General features: G+C 40.4%; 1 protein-coding gene across 1 annotated transcript in view; it reads left to right on the plus strand.

Moving 5' to 3' along the window:
- Window positions 1-939: 939 nt before the first annotated feature.
- COL1A2 (collagen type I alpha 2 chain) overlaps window positions 940-23158 on the plus strand; it is a 37466-nt gene continuing 15247 nt past the window's right edge. The window contains exons 1-30 of the mRNA XM_036406384.2: window positions 940-1112; window positions 3499-3509; window positions 4138-4155; window positions 4825-4860; window positions 6485-6568; window positions 7916-7972; window positions 10064-10108; window positions 10205-10258; window positions 10552-10605; window positions 10980-11033; window positions 11565-11618; window positions 11895-11948; window positions 13829-13873; window positions 14073-14126; window positions 14232-14276; window positions 16319-16372; window positions 16774-16872; window positions 16955-16999; window positions 17107-17205; window positions 17755-17808; window positions 17908-18015; window positions 18838-18891; window positions 18995-19093; window positions 19940-19993; window positions 20372-20470; window positions 21215-21268; window positions 21910-21963; window positions 22083-22136; window positions 22236-22289; window positions 23036-23080. Of these exons, the coding sequence (XP_036262277.1) occupies window positions 1043-1112; window positions 3499-3509; window positions 4138-4155; window positions 4825-4860; window positions 6485-6568; window positions 7916-7972; window positions 10064-10108; window positions 10205-10258; window positions 10552-10605; window positions 10980-11033; window positions 11565-11618; window positions 11895-11948; window positions 13829-13873; window positions 14073-14126; window positions 14232-14276; window positions 16319-16372; window positions 16774-16872; window positions 16955-16999; window positions 17107-17205; window positions 17755-17808; window positions 17908-18015; window positions 18838-18891; window positions 18995-19093; window positions 19940-19993; window positions 20372-20470; window positions 21215-21268; window positions 21910-21963; window positions 22083-22136; window positions 22236-22289; window positions 23036-23080 (1761 nt within the window). The 5' untranslated portion in view covers window positions 940-1042. The remainder of the gene's footprint in view (window positions 1113-3498; window positions 3510-4137; window positions 4156-4824; window positions 4861-6484; window positions 6569-7915; window positions 7973-10063; window positions 10109-10204; window positions 10259-10551; window positions 10606-10979; window positions 11034-11564; window positions 11619-11894; window positions 11949-13828; window positions 13874-14072; window positions 14127-14231; window positions 14277-16318; window positions 16373-16773; window positions 16873-16954; window positions 17000-17106; window positions 17206-17754; window positions 17809-17907; window positions 18016-18837; window positions 18892-18994; window positions 19094-19939; window positions 19994-20371; window positions 20471-21214; window positions 21269-21909; window positions 21964-22082; window positions 22137-22235; window positions 22290-23035; window positions 23081-23158) is intronic.

Below are 23158 nucleotides of genomic sequence, written 5' to 3' on the forward strand. Positions count from 1 at the left end.
GGCCCCCTCCCCCGCGAAAGGAGAAGCGGTCTGCCGAGCAGACGTGGCAAACAAGCCCGCCAGCTTTCCCTCAGCTGGGTGGGTGGGTGGCCGTCGCGAAGGAGAGCTGTCGGGAGTGCCCATCCTCCTCCCTGCGCCCGGAGAGTCCCTCTCAGCCGGCCGGGAGGCTGCGGGCTCCCCTCGCACACACACACTGCCCGAGCGGCCGCGCAGCCGGGAGGGGAGACGGGCAGGGCTCTGCCCGCGCCCGGGACGGAGATGCTTCCCCGGGGGGAACAAACAGCCGGGACGCGAACGGGCTCCCCCGCGGCTGCGGGCGGGCTGAGGGGCTGCCGGTGTCCCCGGCACCCGCTGTCCGCGGGGAAACGCCAGGGGCGCGGGACCGGAGTGACCGTGCTAGAGGGGTCGTGCTAGAGGGTCTGGGGATGGGGACAGCGTCGCCTTTTGCCTTTGGTTGAAGTGGGACTGCGGAGAGGGGTTGGTTGAGCTGGGATCCAGCCTCCTCCCGGCTCCCCGGCCGCTTCCCTGCGGGGCGGGAGGCGCCGCAGGCCCTGGACAGCTCCCGCTTTGAACGCCGTCGGGGCGCTGCCAGCCGGCTGCCCGGCGAGGCTCCGGCCGCACTCCCAGAAAAGCGGGGCGAGAGGGGCGTGGGACGGCTGAGGGGAATTAAAAAAAAAAAAAAAAAAAAAAAAGAAAGAAAAGGGGAAAAAAAAAAAAAGAGACGACGAGTCAGATTTTCCTTCCGAAAGCCTCAGTGTCCACGTCCTCAAAGCATGGAACCAATTTAGCGTCGCCGCCCCCCCGGCGCTGCCAAGGCTGCTGTGGAGGGCTGGAGACACGGGGCACGTGATGGCCTGGGCGGCGCCGGGACCCTCCTGCGGTATAAGTAGGGCGGACCGGGGCTGGGTTAATTTAGCGTCCCTGGCAGCAGGTTTCTGCTAAGGTTGGAGTTACTCCTCGAGACTGTATGCCTGCGTCCCACAGGCGATAGCTAACCAACCGACTCGGGACCACAAGGAGTCTGCATGTCTTGCAACTAGACATGCTCAGCTTTGTGGATACACGGATTTGGTTGCTGCTCGCAGTAACTTCATACCTAGCAACAGGCCAACGTAAGTGCTTTCCGCTTGTTTGTGGCAGGGGTGGTGGCAGGGGTGGCTGTCCGGCTCTGCGCTCTGTGCTTTGTCCCGACGCCCACCCCACGCACGGCAGTCTGCGGGGAGTTGCTGCTTCCCAAACGATAGAGACCAGCTCAAAACTGCCACCTCCGTCCCAGATCAGACTCTAGATTCTTTCTTTCCCCCAGAAAAAGATGGCAAATGGCCAACGAGATCCCCCTCTACGGGGGAAAAAAAGGGAAAAAAAAAAAAAGACAATAAAAGGGACCACCTCCTCCCCAGACGGGCTTGTACCTAGAGGAGGACACAAAGCCTCACCTCCGGCGCAGATGCTGCGAGGAGATACAGATGCAGGCTGGGAGGAGAGTGCTTGCGGCGAGCGGAAGCACCCAGGCTGCACTTTAGTGAGACTTGAGGCGCGCTTTCCGAAGCGGGGAGCGGGGGAGCGGCTGCTCATACCTCCGTCCCTCCGTCCCTCCATCCATCCGTCGCTCCCCTCCCTCCGCGCGCGGGGCGCCCCCTGCGGGCCGCTCGGGGCAGCTGCCGCGGCCCCGGGGGCTCCGGGGAGGGAGCGCCGTGAGGGGCAGGGGGAGGGCGGCAGGGAAGGAACAGGGCTCCGCTCCAGAAGGGAGCGCGGCTCCCCGGGGGCGCAGGGCAGCTCTCCACCTCTGGGTGGATGAGGATGTGGTGCCCCCTCACACACACACACACACACAAACGCGCACGCACACATTCCCCGCACACTGAGATGGGAGGGAAACGCACCCCACCACTCGCGCGGGAGCGAAGCGGAGCCTTCCGGCAGGGCAGCGCCCTGTGAAGGGCCCCCCGAGCCCCTGGCCCCCTGGCTTTGACCCGGGGTTTGGCCGCATTCCAGGGCGGAGGAGGGAGAGAGCAGCCGTGCGCTGCCCGCTCCTGGCGCTGGGAGCCCCCGGGATGATGCCTCCCCGGGATGATGCCTCCCCGGGATGATGCCTCCCCGGGATGATGTGTCCCCCCGGGATGATGTGTCCCCCCGGGATGGTGTTCCCCGGGATGATGCCTCCCCGGGATGATGCCTCCCCGGGATGGTGTTTCCCGGGATGATGTGTCCCCCCGGGATGATGTGTCCCCCGGGATGGTGTCCCCCGAGATGATGCCTCCCCGGGATGATGCCTCCCCGGGATGGTGTCCCCCGGAATGGTGTGTCCCCCGGAATGGTGTCCCCGGGATGATGCCCCCCGGCTCGCCCTCGCCGGGGCAAGGGGCAGCGGCGGGGCCGTTCTGGACGGGCATTCTGAGGACATTCCCCCAACCCCGGTGACGGGAGGCAGCTGCGCCTTCGCAAAGGAGACGGAGCGCTTCTTGTGGGGGGTTCTTGTGGGGGTCCCCGAACCGATCACCCCCCGCTTCTCGCAGGGAGTTTGGGCAGGCACCGTTGTCGCCGTCACCTGCGGGCAGTACTGGCTTTAGTTCTGTGTTGAGTTAGCACAGGCTGGCTGTGTGTACTGCCGCGGAATTCCAGTGCTTTCAGCATTTCAGCACTGTTACCTTTTTCTGGAGTGCACGAATCATCCGAATTTGGTGTGGTCACGCACTGCCAAAGTGACACGTTGTGGAAAAACATCCAACAACCTGTTAGTTAGTGGTGATGTTAAATTGCAGGCATTCAAGTGTGATGTGAGACTCTTTTAGTATGGTGAGTTTAGGTCAAAATAGATTTTTAATTCCTTGAAATTAAGAAACTCAGAAAATTTGTTTCTCCAACTAATGAAAAAAGTGCATATTCACACTTAGCAGTGCATAACATACAGAGATAGTTATTTGCAATTTGGAGTTTAATAGCTTCAAACTGTTCCCTGTTACACAGTTTTACAGGAAAATGTGGAAATGGATGTTTGGCTAGAACCTTTCCCCATAAAAAGTGGGATTGAGCCATTTATCTGAAAATTTCAGATTACTCCTACAATTTAGTATCTTCACATGTTCCAGTCTGCCTGGGTTTATTAATCTCTTGCATGAACACATATGTGGAAATACACAGGTGTGGGGGGCTTCCAATGGAGGTATGTTGAAACATATTTAGAGCAGGTTTATTGTTGATAAATGCCTTTTTTCTGTATCAGCCATATTAGTTGTTTTGATTTAATTAGCAAGTCCATTTTGAATTTGGAATACATGGCAATTTCACCCTTGAGTTATTCCAGTATAAGATAATCATCTTAATAGGAAGAAATTACATTAGGAAAATGTTTATTGCATTAAGGAAATCAATAAAATTGCATTTCAAAATAAAAGCAGCAAATTTAATTTTGAATTGAAAGCAAGTTTAAAATTTAAAACTTGTAAAATATTTGAATCCCTGCTCTAATTATTTTTTTTCTTTCCCTTCTCTTTGCAGATGTGAATCAGGTCAGTATAATTTTTTTATCTAATATATAACACTCCAATTAACAGGCTAGGTGGCTAGGCTTCTCTTCTTGTGGCAGTATTATTTTCTTACATTCATTCCCAAGATGGTAATGGAAAAGTGGTGATTAAATCCTGAAGGCGCTGCCTGGAAAGGTACCCACCCCAATTTCACAAGTGGGACGGGCTTTTTAAGAGACTGCCTTCATAGGTGTGGAGACCATGAGGAGAAAGTAACGGAGCAGTGCTCTTTGGACACTGTACCTGGCAGTTTGGATTGGAGATTACTCTACTTTAAAGCCAGTTTTACAGTCTAAATTTCATTGCACAGTAGGATTATGAAAGAACTCAGGTGTGACTCTTTTTTTTAAATTCTAATAATTTAGGCTGTAATAGCTATAAGATTGTCAGTCTTCAACACAACAATTTAATATAGTTACATGCATCTTTGCTGTACATAACCTCCTAGCCTTCAAAGTAATTTTAAATTACAGGGCATAGTTAAATATACTGGATTGAGAAAAAGTATAATTATGTAAGAAAATGAGTCTAAGTTTATGCATTATTTTTGTTCAAATACTGGCAGAAATTGTAACTTCTTTTTTTAATTCTCTTCCTTATTTTTTTCCAGGCACCTGCAGGGCGCAAGGTAAGCATTTTTCTTTTTCTTGTGTGGAAATAAAGTTGATATCAGGTAGTCTTCAGCAATATTTTGTTGAATATTGGATGAAAGGAAAATTGGCTACTCTGCTTATTTGCAGTGTTCTCTGAAAATAGCAGTAGTGCTGAGATGAATAGGTAGGAAAAAAGGGGGAAATTATCAATGCAGCATTTTAACACCAGGGTAAATTCAAGTATCGAATCAAAGGTGCTTCACTTGTGAGCAGAACTAAGCCTACCATGACCTAAATGACATCAAAGTGTCAGTAGAGTTCCTTTGTAAAGATTTAGGTGGCTTGAATGGTATAGCAATATCCATATTGGTATAAAAAGCTAAATTGATTTGATATTATTTCTAAAAGTCACTACTGTTCAATTAGAACTAGTTATTCAGTAGAAACAAACCCCAATTTTGCAAGCACTTCTGCGGTCTGTGCAGTGACACTTCTAATTCACACAGCAGTGGCAGTGGCTAATCTATTTCCAGTAGATTATTGTGGACAAAAATACACTGTCTGTGGAAAATAGCTGTTGGACCTGAATTTACAGCCCTCTTTTCCTTTTTAATGTACAATAATTTTTCTTAATGTATCTGTTTCCCTTTATTGTCCTGGAAAATTTCCACAGTAACTCATTGAGTGTTATTTTCTTCCGGCAGGGCCCTAGAGGAGACAAAGGGCCACAGGGAGAAAGGGTAAGGAATTAGATTGACATTTACTTGTGATCTTTGAATGCTAGTTGTTGGAAGACCAGTAGAAAAAAGCTAAATTTAAGCATTCTGTGAGATCAAATCATTGTACCTGTAGAAGCTTGCACGTGCAATTTAATTTAAAAAAGAAACCAAGTTACATAGGTACCAAATCCAGCCTAATTATGGTCATTGTGCCTGAGCAGATATGGTTGAGATCATAGGGCAGCCTAGCTCTTCAAGTGATGATTTGAAAAATGTTTTTCCAGCTGTTCACAGTGGAAATAGCACATAGAAATGCAGAGGGAAAAGTTGACATGTAATCTTTGAATAATATGGCATATGGGTAAGCTCTCTACATAAAACCTGAATAGATTAAGCCAGTTTTGAAGATAATCCATTATCTGTGCCTCCAATGATGTTTTGGAAAAGCTCTTTTCTTGGCAGCTAAGCAGTTGTTATCTACCTTCTGCTAGTAAAAGAGGACGTTAGACCGTAAAAGTAACCATTAATAAGGACACTTGAATAATTAAATTGTAATGTTCATTCATATTGCTCATATCTGCTTTTCTGGTTTGCTTCTGCATCATTGCTGCTTTTTGTAAAGTGGTGTTCTGAACTTCACATACTTATCTGGTTTGTGTGTAGTTATATGTATTTTTTTTCTATCATCTGAAAATGAAAATGCCATAGTACTGATGAGGGAGCTCTTGAAGATTTCTGAGATCATAGTGTGTTGACAAATGTAATGGAAACTATTAGGAAGACTATATCAGTGTGATCAGCTGGATATTTGCTTTAGGCTGCCACTAACTAAATTTGTTTAATGAAAGGAGATGTTTTCTTTGTTCTGAAGGCAACAAGCCTTATTCTGCTCCTTTAGAAATCTATTTATTATTGATTTTATTAAGTACTGAACTGGGTTCAAAAAACTCAGCAAATTAAATACCTCACATCAATTGCCATGATGCCAAAACTTCACCAGCTTTGTGTACTGAGGATGAAAGAATGTAAGGACAAATGTTACTGGACTGAACACTGGTAATTTTAACCTGTTGTAAAAGAAGTTCTGACAGTGGTAGCAGATGGATGGTATAAAAAATCTGTAGAAGAGTACTGCTAAACTTTAATTTGATTTGCAATCATACCAGTAAATTGTCTATACTGATTAAAAAAATGGCTTCGGACGTACTCTGGATCCGTGTTAACTCATATCAGTAGAGCTGACCTTTCTAATCCTCAGCTGGTCAAACTTTAGGCTCTCACTGACAGTGTCTGCCAGGCTGTGTGGGTCCACATGGGTCACTTGGGGTTCTAGGTCCAAAGTTTGTCACCTAAGATGAAACTTCCCAATTTGGATGTTATGCTTTGGTAGTGTAAATCCAATATTGCCACTGTAAATCTTTCAAATACAAAGCTCTGGTACGTATCCGATACAAGGTGTAGCAAGGTAACACAAAATCAGACTATATATATTTTCTCAAGTTAAGCATTTATTTAAACTATTTATTGAAATGTATAGCACTGCTGTAGGTGTGTTGTGAGTGCCTGGTTGTTAGGGAAGTTACCACATCAGAGATTTCTTCAGCCACTTCCAATTTTCACCGTATAATTCTCTTTTTAACTCTAGGGTCCACCAGGTCCACCAGGCAGGGATGGTGAAGATGGTCTGCCAGGTCCTCCAGGGCCCCCTGGTCCTCCAGGTCTTGGCGGAGTAAGGCATCCAGACTTTCTATTACCAGAACTCCTAAGCTGTGCTTTGTAACCAAGATGGAATTTATATCTGCTGGAAAGCACTGTTGTTGAATTAAAGAGTGGAAGAAACATTCTCTTGCGAGCCATAAGAAATTGATGGCCCAGTTCCAATGAAACCCTCCTTGGAGTGTATATATTCTATGGAAAATTTGGATTCTGTATTCAACAGGGACTTAGGAAGAAGAGCAAATCAACCCTGTTATTTAGCATTAAACTTACACAGCAATAATGTCTATAGGTTAAGCATCAACTAAATGACACCAGTGCTGTTAAGTAGAGGGGGAAAAGAAGCCTTTGGGGTTGGATTCAAGAGACAGCAAAGACAACTCCTTAAGCTAAAAATCAATTAAAAGTGCTATAGAATTTTAGAGTATTTCCCTTTAGAAAGTTTTCTTTTTATCTGTATTCATACTGCAGACCTGTAAATGGGCTGTGCATACACACTTTGTGCCCTGGTGTCCATCATGTACTCTCTGCAGAATGCTGAATTTAACTCTTTGCTTGACATTAGCTACATAGGGAGCATGAAGACATAGGCAGTGTTGTACTGATCAAGTTTAGTAAGTCCTTTTGCATGGAAGAATACTCTTTTTTATTTCAATACTTTATTTTGCTAGTTGCAAATATCAAACTGCTTTCATTGTTTTGTTTTGTTTTTTTTTAATTTAATATGTTTAAGAAACAAGCAAGAAAAGGGGATTTGATTGTGTTGTGGAGAATCTTTTTCTATTTTGATAAAATACCAAAAATCCATTGCAGTGTTTCTGAGGCTTCATGCTCCTCAGATATTTCTGAAACTCAAGGGCCCACCTCATGCAATAGCTACTCAGGGGTGGTACATTAATTTTACTTATGCATATTTTTTCACTGCTTTGCTTAACTTCCCTCATTGGAAATTAGGCAAAATAATTTGAGAGTTTCAAGAAAGTTTTCAATTTTAAATGAACACTGAATTTATATTCCTAATTTGCAGTTCACACTGTTGAATGCCTCTCTATCACTGCTGCAGAGATAATTAGTTTTGAAAGGGCCTTCCCAGTAAAATTGAGTCTTTTTGGAAACAAGTGAATGAAAATGTATTTATATATATATATATTTTTTTTTAATATATATAGATATATATATATAAATATATATATATAAATAAATATATATATATTTATATATTTATAATAAGGCTATATTTACTGAGTTATATGTATGCTGCTTTAACAAACCTCATCGCAAATACAACAAATCAGATCATATTTAGATATAGAATGTTGATTATAAATAGTTTTTAAAGTAAAATTTTTATTATCTACAGAACTTCGCTGCCCAGTATGATCCATCTAAAGCAGCAGATTTTGGCCCAGGACCTATGGTAGGTATATGACATAGCACTTGATAACTCACACGAATAATGTGTTTGGGACTTCCCTTTAATTCAGCTGCATTAATGAAAAACATAGTGTTAAAATTAGTGGTTTTATCATAGATTGACTCAGACTGGAAACTGATCCTTTAATATAGGATGATGATAAGTGTTTTAAATACTCTGAGGACTTGAAATATGATCTTAGATCTGTATATTTAGCTTGAATATAGAACTTCTGGGTCTTGTGCTTTAACTCTGTTGACTACACTTTTATGAGTCAATGAATCTCATAATCTGATGTTAGATAACACATGTCCTTTGAGGTAGTACTACTTTACCCATACTGAGACAGAAGATTGTGTTTTAACTGTAAAGCTGCTCTCTAAAGCAGGCACAGGCCTAAAAAGTAACTCAGCATCTTGGCTCCAGTTGGTGATGATTTTTCCTCCATGGCTGTAAACTCTTTTGATACCCTTGGATTGCACAGGTTTTTTAGGAAATTGGTCACCATATTTGGTTCTCAACATCTGAATGTTAGTACTTTGTACTGTAAGGCTGCTCTGAGGAGGATTCTTTATAGCTCACTGTATACTATATACAAATGGAATTTAAGGGGTCTATTGCCACTCCATATGAATTTCTAACCCTTCCTTCTGTTAGCAAATATTTTCAGTATACATAGGTAGCAGAATATGGGTTAAATTCACCACACACTCAGATGTCACAGACAGTGTATCTGATGGATGAGCAGCAGGATGAAGGATGACCAGGATTATTCTGGGTCAAGTGCTTGCTTCTACTTCCAAAAACACTCTAATAATAAATGGACTTTGGAAAATATTTTGACATCCATTTAGTTAAGAAACAAAGAAAATAGGAGTACCTTTAATCAAGTTCTGCCCTCAGTGTCTGACGATTAATCAGAAAACATAGATGAGGATTTATCTGAGGTGTCACCATTTCTATATTCCAATTTTTGAGTCAGTTAGGTTCATTTGATAGAAATAGCAGTAGAGTCTACCTATCGTGAGGAAGTTCTAAGTTTCACATATTTATTTCATAAACAATATGTAAAATTCAGGAAGGAAAAGTAGTTACAGAATCTAATTTGAGAAGAAATTCACAGGGTTCATGCAGCACATATGACTCAGACTGTCTAAGAACCATTATTTTTCCTAGAATTACTGCATATTTTTGTATCCACAACATTGCTTTAACTTCCATGAGTAAATGCCTGTAATTAATGTGCATTTATTCCTCTTAATAAAAGGTTTTCAGTCTTATGGAAAAACTATATAAACCACTGAAAAGTTGGCATATAATTTTAATGTTGTAATGAGAAAATCTAAAATATTTTCCGAGAAAGATTTAAAACCAATTTAAAACATAATTATTTCTGTTGCAATGTCTCCAAAATAATTTGTTTGGACTATAGAAGTCCAAGTTAAAATTTCAATTTGCAAATTCTTTCTTGCTTAATAAATCTTAAGATAGCTGTTAAGAGAGTGCACCAATCTATGGAAATTTCCTTTTTAGAAGTGATTTGTCTCACCCTGTGTTTTCAAGATGTATGTAGATTGTAAATAATGTCAAGGAGAGTGTATTAGTGACTTCTTTTGCAAGTGATATGAAAAGAATTTAATCAACACCAGAAAACAATGAAATACTTAAATAGATAATTATTGGAAATAAATGTATACACAATATGTATAAAGGCCTTTCATGATGTGTTATGACCCTCATCTTTAAACGTTTCTGCACAGGAAGGGTAGAGGGAAGAATTCAAAAAAGAACGAACCAGTTCACTTTCTAACAAGCCAGAATAGATTAAAAAGAAGAATCATGACATTCACAGCCATAATGGTACATTTCTAATCATCCCACTGGATTCTGTGCTGGTTTGTTGCCATTAGATGTTTGCACTTGGACTGCCTGTGCGAATTCATGCAGACCTCTTAACTTCCTCTAATTTCATCTGAACATTGCACAATGGAAACTATGATGCTAACCACGTTTTAGGAATGCTGGGAATTTGTATTATAGATGAGTTTATATAATTGATGTTTTTAAGAAGATCTTGTGTTTTTCCTTCCCTAGGGTTTAATGGGACCCAGAGGCCCACCTGGAGCATCTGGACCCCCTGTGAGTACAGTCTTCTCTCTCCTACTGACATTGACATACCTGTAAAATTAAAAATTATCTTGTTTGGAAACCAATAATATCTCCCTCATTTTCTAGGGCCCTCCTGGTTTCCAAGGTCTTCCTGGTGAGCCTGGTGAACCTGGTCAAACAGTAAGTACAGATCACACACAGACACTCCTAGCATTAGGAATTGCACCCCAAAGTAGGCTTGTAATCCTTAGGCCCATTTCTCCTACCCATATGCACTTCTCTGGATGTTTGGATACTCCTACTTGATCCTGTTATAGAAACAGAGCTGAACTCAGATTCAGGTTCTCTCCACTTTAAGTCATAAAGTGCAAAGTCAATTAGGCTCCAACTATGGCCCAAAAGAAGTCAGAAAACAATGGGAAGATGTATATGAAGACTTATGCTTCAAGTAATTCTCAATCTGTTTTTGACAGGGTCCCCAGGGTCCTCGTGGTCCCCCTGGTCCTCCAGGAAAGGCTGGTGAAGACGTAAGTGGTTATTAAATGTTTCTCATCTCTTTTGTGGTGGTGATTCAACCCTAACAACCAGATAATTGTTAAGCTAAGCATTCTATTGGCCATATTTTTTACATTGTTACATAAATAAACCCCTGAAATAATTATTTTATGGTACAAGAGATGCAGTATGCTGGAAATGTACAGAAAATTGGATAACTTCCAAACCACTCCAAATACATTATTTAACTTCCTGAATACAGGGAGAAGAAAACTTAAAAGTTAATAATCTCATTGTATTTATGGAAAAAGAGAAGCCTTGCCAATGTACTTTCTTCTTCCTTAGTGGTTTGTGTTGCTGTTTTATAAGAGCTTTCCTTCTTAGTGCATCTTTATTGCATTTTTAGGGTCACCCTGGCAAACCTGGAAGACCTGGTGAGAGGGGTGTTGCTGGCCCTCAGGTGTGTAATGATCCACTGGATAAAATACAAACCAGTTTACTAATCCCTGAAACCTAACAACCTCTCTGAATTTAACCACATTAACAGTCTAGTAATATTCCTTCTATGGATTAATCCAATTTCAGCTCTTACCTGCAGGGGTATCATACAGTTATGTTTTCATTTTGTTCCCCTACTCCATTCCCACTAAAGCTAGTAATGAGTAACAGAAGTGGCATAACAGTAACAGAAGTGTGAGGAATTACACAGGAACAGGTAAACAGGCACCTTGGCATAGAAAGTTAAAAAAGCTGTGTTGCCACATGGTAATGCATGAAATTTCTGAGATTGAGAATGGGAAAAATCAGGTTGATTATTGTTAGTCTTGAAACAAGTCTGGTCCTGAGAGGTTAGGATCTGGATTCTATTCCTTACCTGAATGATAATGACCAAATCTACTTGTTAATTTTATTGGAAAACTTAGTCATCATTTTCCTTTTAACTGCACTGTATAATATGAGAGACAATCATTCATGCACTGTGTGTTTTTAGGGTGCTCGTGGATTCCCTGGAACTCCTGGTCTGCCTGGCTTTAAGGGAATTAGGGTAAGTACATATATAATTTTCCTGAATATTTAGGACTAACATCACTGCAGCATACTGAAAACCCCTGGAAATCCTCTGAAAGTGAAGAGTGCATGAACCTCTTCAAAGCTGTTATTATCACCTGATATAAAAGACTAATTATTTCTGAAAAATCAGAAGATCATATTAGGAAATAATTTTGTGTGGGAGGAAGGTTTTGTGTTATAAGACTAAGAATTTGCATAAAGCCATTTGAGAGAAAACATGTATCAATATTTATTTTTCTATTCAATATAGGGACACAATGGTCTGGATGGTCAAAAGGGACAACCTGGTACTCCTGGCACTAAGGTAAAGACAAAATCTAAAAATATAGGATGCATTTGTAGCTCTTCCTAGCATCCATCCAGTCAGTCTTCCATGTTGCTATTAAACATTGCCCAGCTGAAGTAATCTAGTAGTCAGTGGATCCATGTAGAACAAATACATGCACCTTGTCATGAGAAAACATTCCTGGGGCCTTAGCCTTGAGCCCTCAATCAAGTTCTAAGCAAGTTAGTGCTTTCAGTGAATAAAGGCTGTAGAATTGGGCTCTTAATGATTGGCTATTCAGCAGCACTTCAGACTGATTTTGCTATCTCTGCCCTTCTCTGGATTGTATTCTACATTTGGGTAGGTTTTTTTAAAGCATGCTAAAATGAACATCTAATTTTTCAAAAAAACTCTACTCTGTGAGACACGTGATCAGTGTAAGCCTTCCTGCTAAAAATTTGGATATATGCAATGCTTTTCTGAATTAAGGCTATTTGATCCTCGGTCTTTTTTCTTTTTATCATCCTCATATTAGAGCACATTTGAACACTAGCCTTAAAAAAACTTAATAATATATTCTGAAATAAAGTCTAGAAACATCTATGGTAAACTTTTTGTCTTTGAGTTTTTTCTTCTCCCATTCCACCTCAGTGCCTAATATCAGTGTTCTTGAAAAATTCTCTGTTGCATCATTGTGTTATAGGAAATTCTGACTGATTCACAGGGAATTTGTATTCACAGACTTCTAATATAACAGTGAAAAACTCAAATACTAATTCTCCATCTTGCTTGTTTCTAAGAGCTTAGCACTACTTGGTTAAAGGGTTTTTAGTTGTAACATAACAATCTTCAATATCACTGCAAGTTGTTAACCTTCAGAAAAAGTTTAGGTGACAAAGTCTGTCCAGTCATTGGAGATTTAAAGCAGATAAAGCACATAAGTAAAGGATAGAGCAGTTACTAGTAAGAGTGCTAGAAAACACCAGCATGTTAAATCAAGGTTGTTCGTTATATAACCGTGCTGAAAGCAGCAATGAAGGTAAAAACTTGCTCTCTTGGCAGCATTTAAGACTACGTGCATTAAGGTATATTCAGGATACAAGCACATGTATCCTGAATATACCTTAATGCACATAATCTTAAATGCTGAATTAAGGCTATTTGATCCTCAGTCTTTTTTCTTTTTATCATCTTCATATTAGATGATATAGCAGGATAGCTATATATATAGCTATATATATATATATATATATATATATATATATATAAAAACATATAGCAGGATACAAGCACATGTATCCTGAATATACCTCAGTGACAAATCTTGTCACTGTAGACCAGCCTGGACCTGTTGAGAAGGCTGTTGAGAATACAGTACTGAAGGGAGAGAAGCCAGGTATTAATGTCTATTACTCAAATACTCAGTATTATTGGTCTTCAGTTAAAAATACCTGAGAAAGATCCTTATTTTAAGCCATTTGTGAGGATTTTGTCAACTTACACTAAGGCAAGAGAAAGTATAATTCTGCTTCTGCTCTAGCTAAAAAACAGCTGCTGATTTATCTGGATTTGTAGTTGACTATCCAGATCCAATCTCTTAAATGTGTACTACAGAGTAAATGTCAGCATAAAAAAAGGGTCTGAAGAAAGCTGAGCAAGTGGCACAGTTTTCTCTGGCCCTTCTCTTCTAAAAGGATTCCATCTGGCTGTGTTCCAGTATATGCAGAGACAATTGCAGTCTCTGCACCCTCAGGACTTGATGTGCTATTATTGTATAGTGTGATGCAGAATGTGTTATAAAATGCTATAGAAGACACAGAAAGTGGGATCCAGTAGATGGAAGTCTCTCTGATATTGTTAGACTCTCTGTCCAAAGCATCCTTTAAGTAACTCATGTCTCCAAACTTTCTTTTTCATAGGGAGAGCCTGGTGCCCCTGGTGAAAATGGTACCCCAGGACAACCTGTAAGTATTCACTGCTTCTGTGGGAAAGTATAATCTGATATATTCAGTTCAACCAGCATTTTCTTCAATATTTGTCATTACTGACACTCCAGATACCCAGATACTCTAATGTAATAGTAATATGACTTAGCAGAGGGAAAAATCTCTATATATCTATGTTCAGTGAAAAGATATGAGTTAATTTAATTTTTCTTTCAAGGGTGCTCGTGGTCTCCCTGGTGAGAGAGGAAGAGTAGGTGCCCCTGGACCAGCTGTAAGTGGCTTCCCATCTGTCTGTCATCATGAACGAGCCACTTACTGTGGCTTCTTCTGATATTCAATTCTCTTTTTAAACTGTTTATCATGTTCTTCCTCACAGGGTGCTCGTGGAAGTGATGGCAGCGCTGGCCCCACTGGACCTGCTGTAAGTTTCAGTCTTGCTTTTTGACAGCCTGGTTCCATCAGGCTTTGTGCTTCTTTTCCTGTTTCTAGAGCATTTCTTGGGCTTTTGAGAATTTGATTGTGTTGATGCTTTTAACATAGTTCTTTGTTGCTTATCAGAACATCACAAAGAGAATTAGTGATAAACCCTTTGCAGACAAAATCATGAGAGCCTCAGGATTTATATTAAACACATCCTTACCAAAGGAACCAAATATTCTCTTGTTTGCACTGGTGATTTTATGAGAAGGTTTTCCAGCACATCTCACTGGGAAATACTCAGTGCACAGAATTGTCATTTCCAAGAGTCTAACAGAATAATTCTCATCCAAAAGCTAAAGAGACTTTCTACTTTTTAAGAGATACATACCATGCATGTGTTACAGATGGCTATAATTATATACATCTGTAACATATAAATGCACAACAGGACATAGCTTTACACCTGCAGGCGCTAACCTTTTTCGTTCACCACTAATACCTGAGTTGTGAGCTATTGTGAAAGGCCAGCAAGATCCAACTCTCCTAATCTGACTGTAACTATTCTAGTAAGAGCTAATCCAATGCAGGTTTGTCTATTTAAAAGGAGCTAGTGTTTCCATAATTTACCCCTGACTTCAGTAAACCTCATTTATCTCAGCCACATAAATATGAGTACAAGGATATAGTTTTGAAACTGTAAAATAAATCTGGAATACATCAGAACAATAGTAATAACAGTTGATAATTTTTTTCTTCCTACCTTCAAAAATTGAGTCTATGATGAAGCTGTTCTTGGTTCTGTTTTGCCAAAGTTTATTTTAATACCCTTTGTCACTTCAAACACCTGTTGTGCTTTAACAGAGTGGAATGTGAGCATGGCTGTGAATATCTCTTATGTTCTCCCATGTGGAGTATTTAAAAAATATGTTATTGGGCAGTTAAATTGCAGGCAAATAAAAATATTACAGATGAGATCTGATGTAGTAGTACCAAAACATTTCAGCTGAAGACATTTTGAATTAAGGCAGTTGAGTTGCTATAGGAAAAGTGTTCTGAAGCTGTCGATTGCATAGATTGTTATTCACAATGGGCACAGTGTTGCATTATGTCCCAGTGTCTGTCCCAGGCTGAAGTTATTTGTCACATACTTAGGTTATGATACCTTAAATATTCTGCACAGCAGTTGCTAACACTCATTTTTTAAAACTAAAACAGAAATAATGTTCTATCCTTCTGTCCACTTGAAATTTAAAAGGCAGAGAAGTCATTGCAATGTAAATTCTGGAAGTTTATGCTTTCAAACATATCCTAAAGGGAATTTGGTCTTTTTTTTTTTTTTTGCTTATGCAAAACTAGTGACAATTCCAGGTACCCCCTTTATAACAGAGTAGATTATAGAATGTCTGAAGCCAATTCCTCTTTGTCATAGCAGCTGACATGTTTTATTACCTTGGATTTGTGAGGCAGTGTTATTATAAATATTTCTAATTGAAAGATATTAGCTCGCAAAAGATAGATATCAATTCTCAATATGAGTTGGATTTTTTAATTAATAATTGAAGAGAAACTATCCCTTTTTATTTGTATGAATTTAGAAATTAAGGCTATGAATCCATCAGTGTATCTTCTCTTGTAATGTCTGGTATGTTGGAAATTTGTCCCAATGAAATTATAAATTATAAATTATTATATTATAAATCTCACAGCAGTAGGTAAACATGGTAGAATCAGTCATCTTGCCTTGCAGATGCCTGCCTCTGCTCATCTTCTGTTTGTTCTTTCTCAGGTGTTTGGCCTCAAGGCAAGGTTTTACCAATTCTTGCTTAATTTGCATTTTGAATGTTGTTTAAGCATTCACCTGGCTCTTAACTGTTTAGTGAACCAAATCTGTCAGTTTGGAACTGCAAAAGGCAACCAGTGTGCTGAGGGGGTAATGTGTGGAAAAAGTAAATGTGCATTTTTTTAATGTGGTTACTTCAACAAGCAAGGTGTTTCTGTTGTCACTGAATACCTTTACACAACTGCTTCCCTTTCACTTCCCAGGGCCCTATTGGTGCTGCTGGTCCTCCAGGCTTCCCAGGTGCTCCTGGTGCTAAGGTATGAACATCTGCTTCTACTGGTACTTTTGATAGTGAAGATGAAATGTGCTAACCAGAGTTCCTAGGCAGCAGAAAAACCCCATCCTCTATGAACTAAGAGTTCTTTCTCATTAGTTACTCTAGGGATTCATTCTCATCCTGATCTGTCTTTGGAGAACATCAGATATGAATGCTAATTTAAAGTCAGCACTTACTTCACATCTGAAGATTGAAGCTGGACAGGTTCAGGAAAACAGAACCCTTTTACTGCATCCTAATTGGTGCACTTATATACACTTTCCAAGGGAGACATGAATCATAATAAATAAGTGAGGCAGCAGTTAAATCACTTTACAGAAATAGCAGAGGACTCATAAGACTGTGTACACTCATAGAGGGTTCTGTCCTTCTCTCCAACAGGGTGAAATCGGACCTGCTGGTAATGTTGGTCCTACTGGTCCTGCTGGCCCAAGAGGAGAGATTGGACTTCCTGGTTCTAGTGGTCCTGTTGGCCCTCCAGTGAGTAACTTGCCAGGCTCTATCTGTTAGATGTGTGCACTTTTGATTCTGAATTAACCAGTATTGTTACCTTTCTTAACAGGGCAACCCCGGTGCTAATGGTCTTCCAGGGGCTAAGGGTGCAGCTGTAAGTACAACTACACTCATGCATGTTTTCTCTAAAAAACCCCAATTCAGTTAATGCAGCAGAATAGACAACGGGTTCACAATACTTTTTTCCCCTCTGTTGGACAGGGTCTTCCTGGTGTTGCTGGTGCTCCTGGTCTGCCTGGTCCCCGTGGTATTCTTGGTCCTCCTGGCCCTGCTGGTCCTAGTGGTGCTAGAGGACTTGTTGTAAGTGACCTCCTCCATGTATTTGAAAACCAGACACAGTGTCCACAGTTGTAAAAGATCTCTGGATACATTTTTGTTATAGTGCAGACATCTTTTCTTGATGCACTATAATTAACATTGTAGTTAATTTCTGTGTCTCATTACTTGCTTTAGATGCTGAGACTGAAAAGGTTCACTTTGCACTCCCTATGAGTGCAAGGAGTAGTTGGACTCAGTGATCCTTATGGGTCCCTTCCAATGCAGAATATTGTGTGAGAGAGATGTGGCAGCAATCTCCCAACTAGGCCCTCGGTGGGTATCCTCAGTAGAGGAACCAGCCCTAAATGTGTCATTGTTCAATAATGTCATTTCTAAGCACCTTTAATATGTTTGGTTTTGTGCCTTTTAAGTCAAAAATACAGTCGTGCTCATTGGCCATTTTCACAATAGAAGGAGGCATGCCATTAGGTGATAAAAGAATTTTTTGATTCATGAGTAAGCTCTCCAGGTAGAAGAGAGATTTTTGGAATGATGCTTAATTCTGTCATCTCTTTTTGTTTTGGACTCTAGGGTGAACCAGGCCCCGCTGGTGCCAAGGGAGAAAGTGGTATGAAGGGTGAGCCTGTAAGTATGGCAAAATGTGAAGGCTTTTTCAATCAAAAGCCTAATAATATCTGCAACATGGTGTCTGATATCTTCTTTTTCCCTGTTTGTTCAAAATAGGGTGCTGCTGGACCTGCTGGCCCTCCTGGCCCCAGTGGTGAGGAAGGCAAGAGAGGTAGCCCTGGTGAACCTGGCTCTGCTGGTCCCCCAGGCCCTGCTGGTCTGAGAGTAGGTTTTCTTTTCATGTTCCAGACTTAGAAGCAAAAAGGAAAGTGGAAATCAATCTAGAGTCCCACAGGCAAATTAAATAATGAGTAATTAAATTGACATTAATGTTGCTAAGCAGCAATAATTTTCAATTCTGAACCTTTTGATTAGTTGGAACCAAACCCATTTTTGCTTTGCATTAATGCTTGTTTACTCTCTTATCCCTGAAGTATTTAGAGATGGCTTTGATTTATCCACTGTGTAATATTTAGTGAATTATCTTTTGATTATTCTTAAAAGTTTGTGATAGGATTTAACTGCTTAAAACTGGTAATGGGCTCACACGTACTGGGGGGCAAAAGCTTTCAATTCAGTGTCTTCAAGGATGCCTAGTAAACTTTTCACGGGGTGAGGAAGCCACTCCACCTCAGGAAGCATGTAGCTTTGTGAAGGAAGAGAATTCACAGGAAAATAATAAGAAAAATGGCAGCTCTTGCCCCTGTTTTTTTTTTCAGAGATAAATAATTCGGAGTCAGTAACTCTCTACAGGGAATGTGGAACTTTGTGGGGCAGGTTGTGGGATCCTAGCTGCTGGCTAGAGCCACTATAAGTTACAACAAACTATAATTAGTTGAAAATTATACAGATTAGAATTTAAAGAAATCTACAGAAGCGAGAGGGATTTCTTTCACCATACCTATTTACACTGAGGTGTGTGTGCTTAAAGCTGCACTTACCTCAAATTCAGCAGACCTGCTTGGAAGGCTGAAATCTAGTAATCTGAAATCACAGGAACAGATTTATTTCTTTCCCTTTCTTGATTTATTTTGTGCTGACTTGCAGGGTGTACCTGGATCTCGTGGGCTCCCTGGAGCTGATGGCAGAGCTGGTGTCATGGTAAGACTTTTGTCTGGGTCACTATTTTTGAACCACCTTTTATATACAGATCTGCAATGCTTTTTTGCTACCTCTGCCTAATTTTATTTCTTTCTTTTGGTAGGGACCTGCTGGTAACCGTGGTGCTAGTGGTCCTGTTGGTGCTAAAGGTCCTAATGGTGATGCTGGCCGTCCTGGTGAGCCTGGTCTTATGGGTCCAAGAGTAAGTTTGAACTCTGTGGATTAAGTTTGAACTACATAGGAAGAAAATTGCTTACAATTAATGGACAAAACTATTCAGAAATCCTACTGCAAAAATTCAGCATGTGTTAACCACAGTTAGGGCACTTCCACCACTCAAAAAACCCTATTAAGAAGCATCAAAATATTTATTGAAATTAGTTAGTTTTGCTAACATAGCATTTGATGACCTTGGGATGGAGCAGTTTTCTTGTACTGGATACTGCATTGACTTGTGTAAGGGGCTTCCACTTGTGATTATTTACAGAATGTGATCATTATGATCACAATTAAGATGTGTGTTCTCTTTAATGAACTCAAAGGAAGGCAGACCTTACTAAAATAATGTGAAATGGCTGATCTCAATTATCTCTTTTTTATTTTTTAAATTATTTCACTGAAAACAGCTATTTAATTTTGGTGGTGTGGGCTACAGCCAGATTATGATCATCTCATTACATTTATACTCCTTATTCTTTCTCTTCCTACCCTACCCTGTGAAGGGAAAGTTTGCAATGTGCATATGAGTATTAGGCGTCTGCAAACATTGAAACACGCTATCCTCCAAAGCAGAGCCTAAATCAGTTCCTCTGAGTAAAACAGGTACTTCCCTGTACTGATATTCAACTGGCATGGGAGCACACACCACCAAGTTAACAGTCAGTGTGCTTCAGGTGAAAATGTGATAGCACCTACAGTCCTGTTTAAACGGTGTACATTGATATCTTGGCACCTCTGTGTGTGTGCATGCATGTGTGTAGAAAAGATGGTGGCTATGTGTTGAGTGAGTAGGTTTCCTTCTAAAATCATGAAACTTTTCCTTTCTCAGGGTCTCCCAGGTCAGCCTGGAAGCCCAGGCCCTGCTGGCAAGGAAGGTCCTGTTGTAAGTACCTTGCTTTTTATTCTGTTACACCGTTGCATGGGAAAGAATGAAGTACAATAGTATAAAGCAGACATCTCGGCGCTGAGCTCTAACACAACTGTGTAAAACCAGCAAGATTTTCTATTGTATTACTCAGAAGATCAGTGTGAGATTTCCATTCATTTCTGTGGGTCTCAGATTAGGCCTGTGTCCTGGAAGGGCAAGAAGAAATACAGAGTTCTGCAAAAAGGAGGAAAAGGGAGGGACGCATGAGCATGAGATGTATCAACAATGATGAAAAGTTAAATGACATTTGCTTCCTGTCAGTACATATTTCTCCTAAAGCTGAACTCTAATTAAATTACCTCAGCCATTTAATAGTATGATTTCTTTTTCTAGGGTTTCCCTGGAGCAGATGGTAGAGTTGGGCCAATTGGTCCGGCTGGTAATAGAGGTGAGCCTGGCAACATTGGATTCCCTGGACCAAAAGGTCCCACTGTAAGTACAGGACAGAAACTTTCTATTACTATGAAAGTATTTCCAGACTAATTTGTAGGGTCCCAACTCTATCATTAACACATCTCCCTGTATCCTCCTCATCAGATGGCATCCTCTTACATTCGAGTTCTGTTTCAAATTATTTTTAATTTATCTAAAATATTGTTAAAGAAATGAAAAATCAGTTTAATTAGCTTAGGGATATTTTGAAATTGAAGTGATTAGAAAAATATATGTCTATTTTATTATTTCATCATGTCCATTTTTAATTTCTGTATATTCACTTCTGTAAAAGTTCTGTCAAGTTTGGCCATTAAACCAGTTCCAGAGTACTGTTATTTATGGAACACTATCCAAAGCTCAATGAATTTAGACGACCAGCTACCAGTGACTTCAGTGGAATTCTTAACATGTCCCACAGAGGCCACAGATAACAATCATGTCCTGGACTGGGTGTTGCTGTACATACACACAGAGGCAAATATATAGTGTATTGCATAGGATACTACATGGACTGCCATAAATTACAATCTCAAAACACAAAGGCATCAAGTTTTGAAAAGACATATATTTTTGAGCTAATCTAAGTGATCCAAAAAGACAGATGGAGCTTGTGTGTCTTGGGGTTAAAGAAATATTACAGTAAATCTCTGGCAGTGAGAGTGTAAATGTCTGCTTAATAGTTTAAACTGAATCTAATATGAAGTGCTGGTTAACTTTTCTATCTTTTTCTTTCAACTTCAGGGTGAACCTGGCAAACCTGGTGAAAAAGGCAATGTTGGTCTTGCTGGCCCACGGGTACGTGGTTATATTTTCTTTATCACCTTCCAGAGAGAAAAAAAGTAGATTTTCCAAACCTCTGTAATAAGATAGCATTGGCTTATGCAAGTATGACTAGATGGTGAAATTAGAAAAGCCCTTAGGAATGCATTATTTTTTGCCTCATGTCAGTGGGGGCTATTACTTAATGGATAAATGAAAACTCTCCTTCTTGGGTATTAGTAGGGTAATTAATTATGGGGTATTATCCTATGAAGAAGAAAAAATAGCACTCCCTGTCCTTAAATCTTATAGCACAGTGTATGGTTTCTAATTCATCCTGTAAATTTCCAACTTCTTACTCATAGTTGAAACTTAGTAATTCTTCATTTAAGGGACCCAAAACAGTCTTGTCTGGGAAAAATGCTATCAGCAAGATTTCTATATGCCATAATTCCAAAAGAAGTTTTCTTAAGTATGAATGTGCTGCAATAACTAAAATGATGAGAATTTAAAATTTTAAGTGTCTTTAGTACCTCTGGCTGTGAAGTTCTTGCAAGTAAATGGTTAAGTTCAAAATACACAGTCAGAGATGTTTGTTTTCAGCACATATTAATTTAGAGATATTACTCATATCAAATTCAAACTTTGATGATAGCTTTCTACCTGAACATATACAGGGTGCTCCTGGTCCAGAGGGAAACAACGGTGCTCAAGGTCCTCCTGGAGTCACTGTAAGTAACAGCTTCCACACAAATCCAATTTGTGAATTACTTTTCATTAATGGGACTTCCCATTTTAAAATCCATTTCCCTGTTTTTCAAGTTAATCACTCGTTTTTCATTCCACATAGGGCAACCAAGGTGGAAAGGGTGAAACAGGTCCTGCTGGCCCTCCTGGCTTCCAGGCAAGTAACTGTGTGCTCTGTCCAATCTTATCCATGGTTCTCAAAGCATGAAGAGCTTCTGCCTTAACTGTGTTTGTATTCTTCTTTCTTTACACTCAGGGTCTGCCAGGTCCCTCGGGTCCTGCTGGAGAGGCTGGTAAACCAGGCGAGAGGGTGAGTGACAGACACAGCATTCCATGCATGGGGCAGGCATTGCATGAGGGCTGGGTTTGCAATGGCACACGTGCTGGAGCAAGAGCCTGTTGGATCTGTTTGCCAAAACAAAGCAATCAGGGTAACTTTAGTAGTCCCTTTTAGTTCCCTCATTGGAACTTGCATCATAGTTTTTAAAAGTTTTGTGTGAAACAGAGCAAAGATAGCCCTTTGCTTTTGGGGCCTTAAGTAGCAATAAACTATTTTTCTTCCCGCAGAAGAGACTGTACATGAAAAATACTTTACTTCACATTTCTTTCAAAATCTTCAAGGTTCAGTCTAACCTGCACTACTCCATTTATGTTTTGCACTTCAGCTGATTTCAGGGAATGTACAATGGCATCCAGCTGAGATGGTTCAGTTCTAATTCATGCTCTAGCTGCTGCACAGTTATGTACTCTGCAAATTGTGCATCCTTTGTGTCATAATCAGCTTTAACATTTATAGTTATATATGTGTCCCTGTAAAATAGTTTACATTGCATATACCTAAAGAAGAGCTTGGAATTTAATAACTAACTCTTCAGATGAAAAAGTGTTATCTTGAGGTACTGTGCAGCTGGAGGAAAAGGGCTTATTTCCATGCATGTAATAGATTGAAACTTTCCAATATGCTGCTGCAATTTGAGAATTTCCATTTGTTGCTAAGAAACAAAGTACAATGTAAGCAAGTAAAATAAACTTTACCTCTTATCTACTCTCTTCTAGGGTCTTCATGGTGAATTTGGTGTCCCTGGTCCTGCTGGCCCAAGAGTGAGTAACTCATTTGAAATCTGGTACAGACTGTCTTATTAATGTGATCAGTAATAATAGTAACTATGTACATTTCTG

The sequence above is a fragment of the Molothrus ater genome, chromosome 1 (genome assembly GCF_012460135.2).
Source record: "Molothrus ater isolate BHLD 08-10-18 breed brown headed cowbird chromosome 1, BPBGC_Mater_1.1, whole genome shotgun sequence".
NCBI classification, from domain to species: domain Eukaryota; kingdom Metazoa; phylum Chordata; class Aves; order Passeriformes; family Icteridae; genus Molothrus; species Molothrus ater.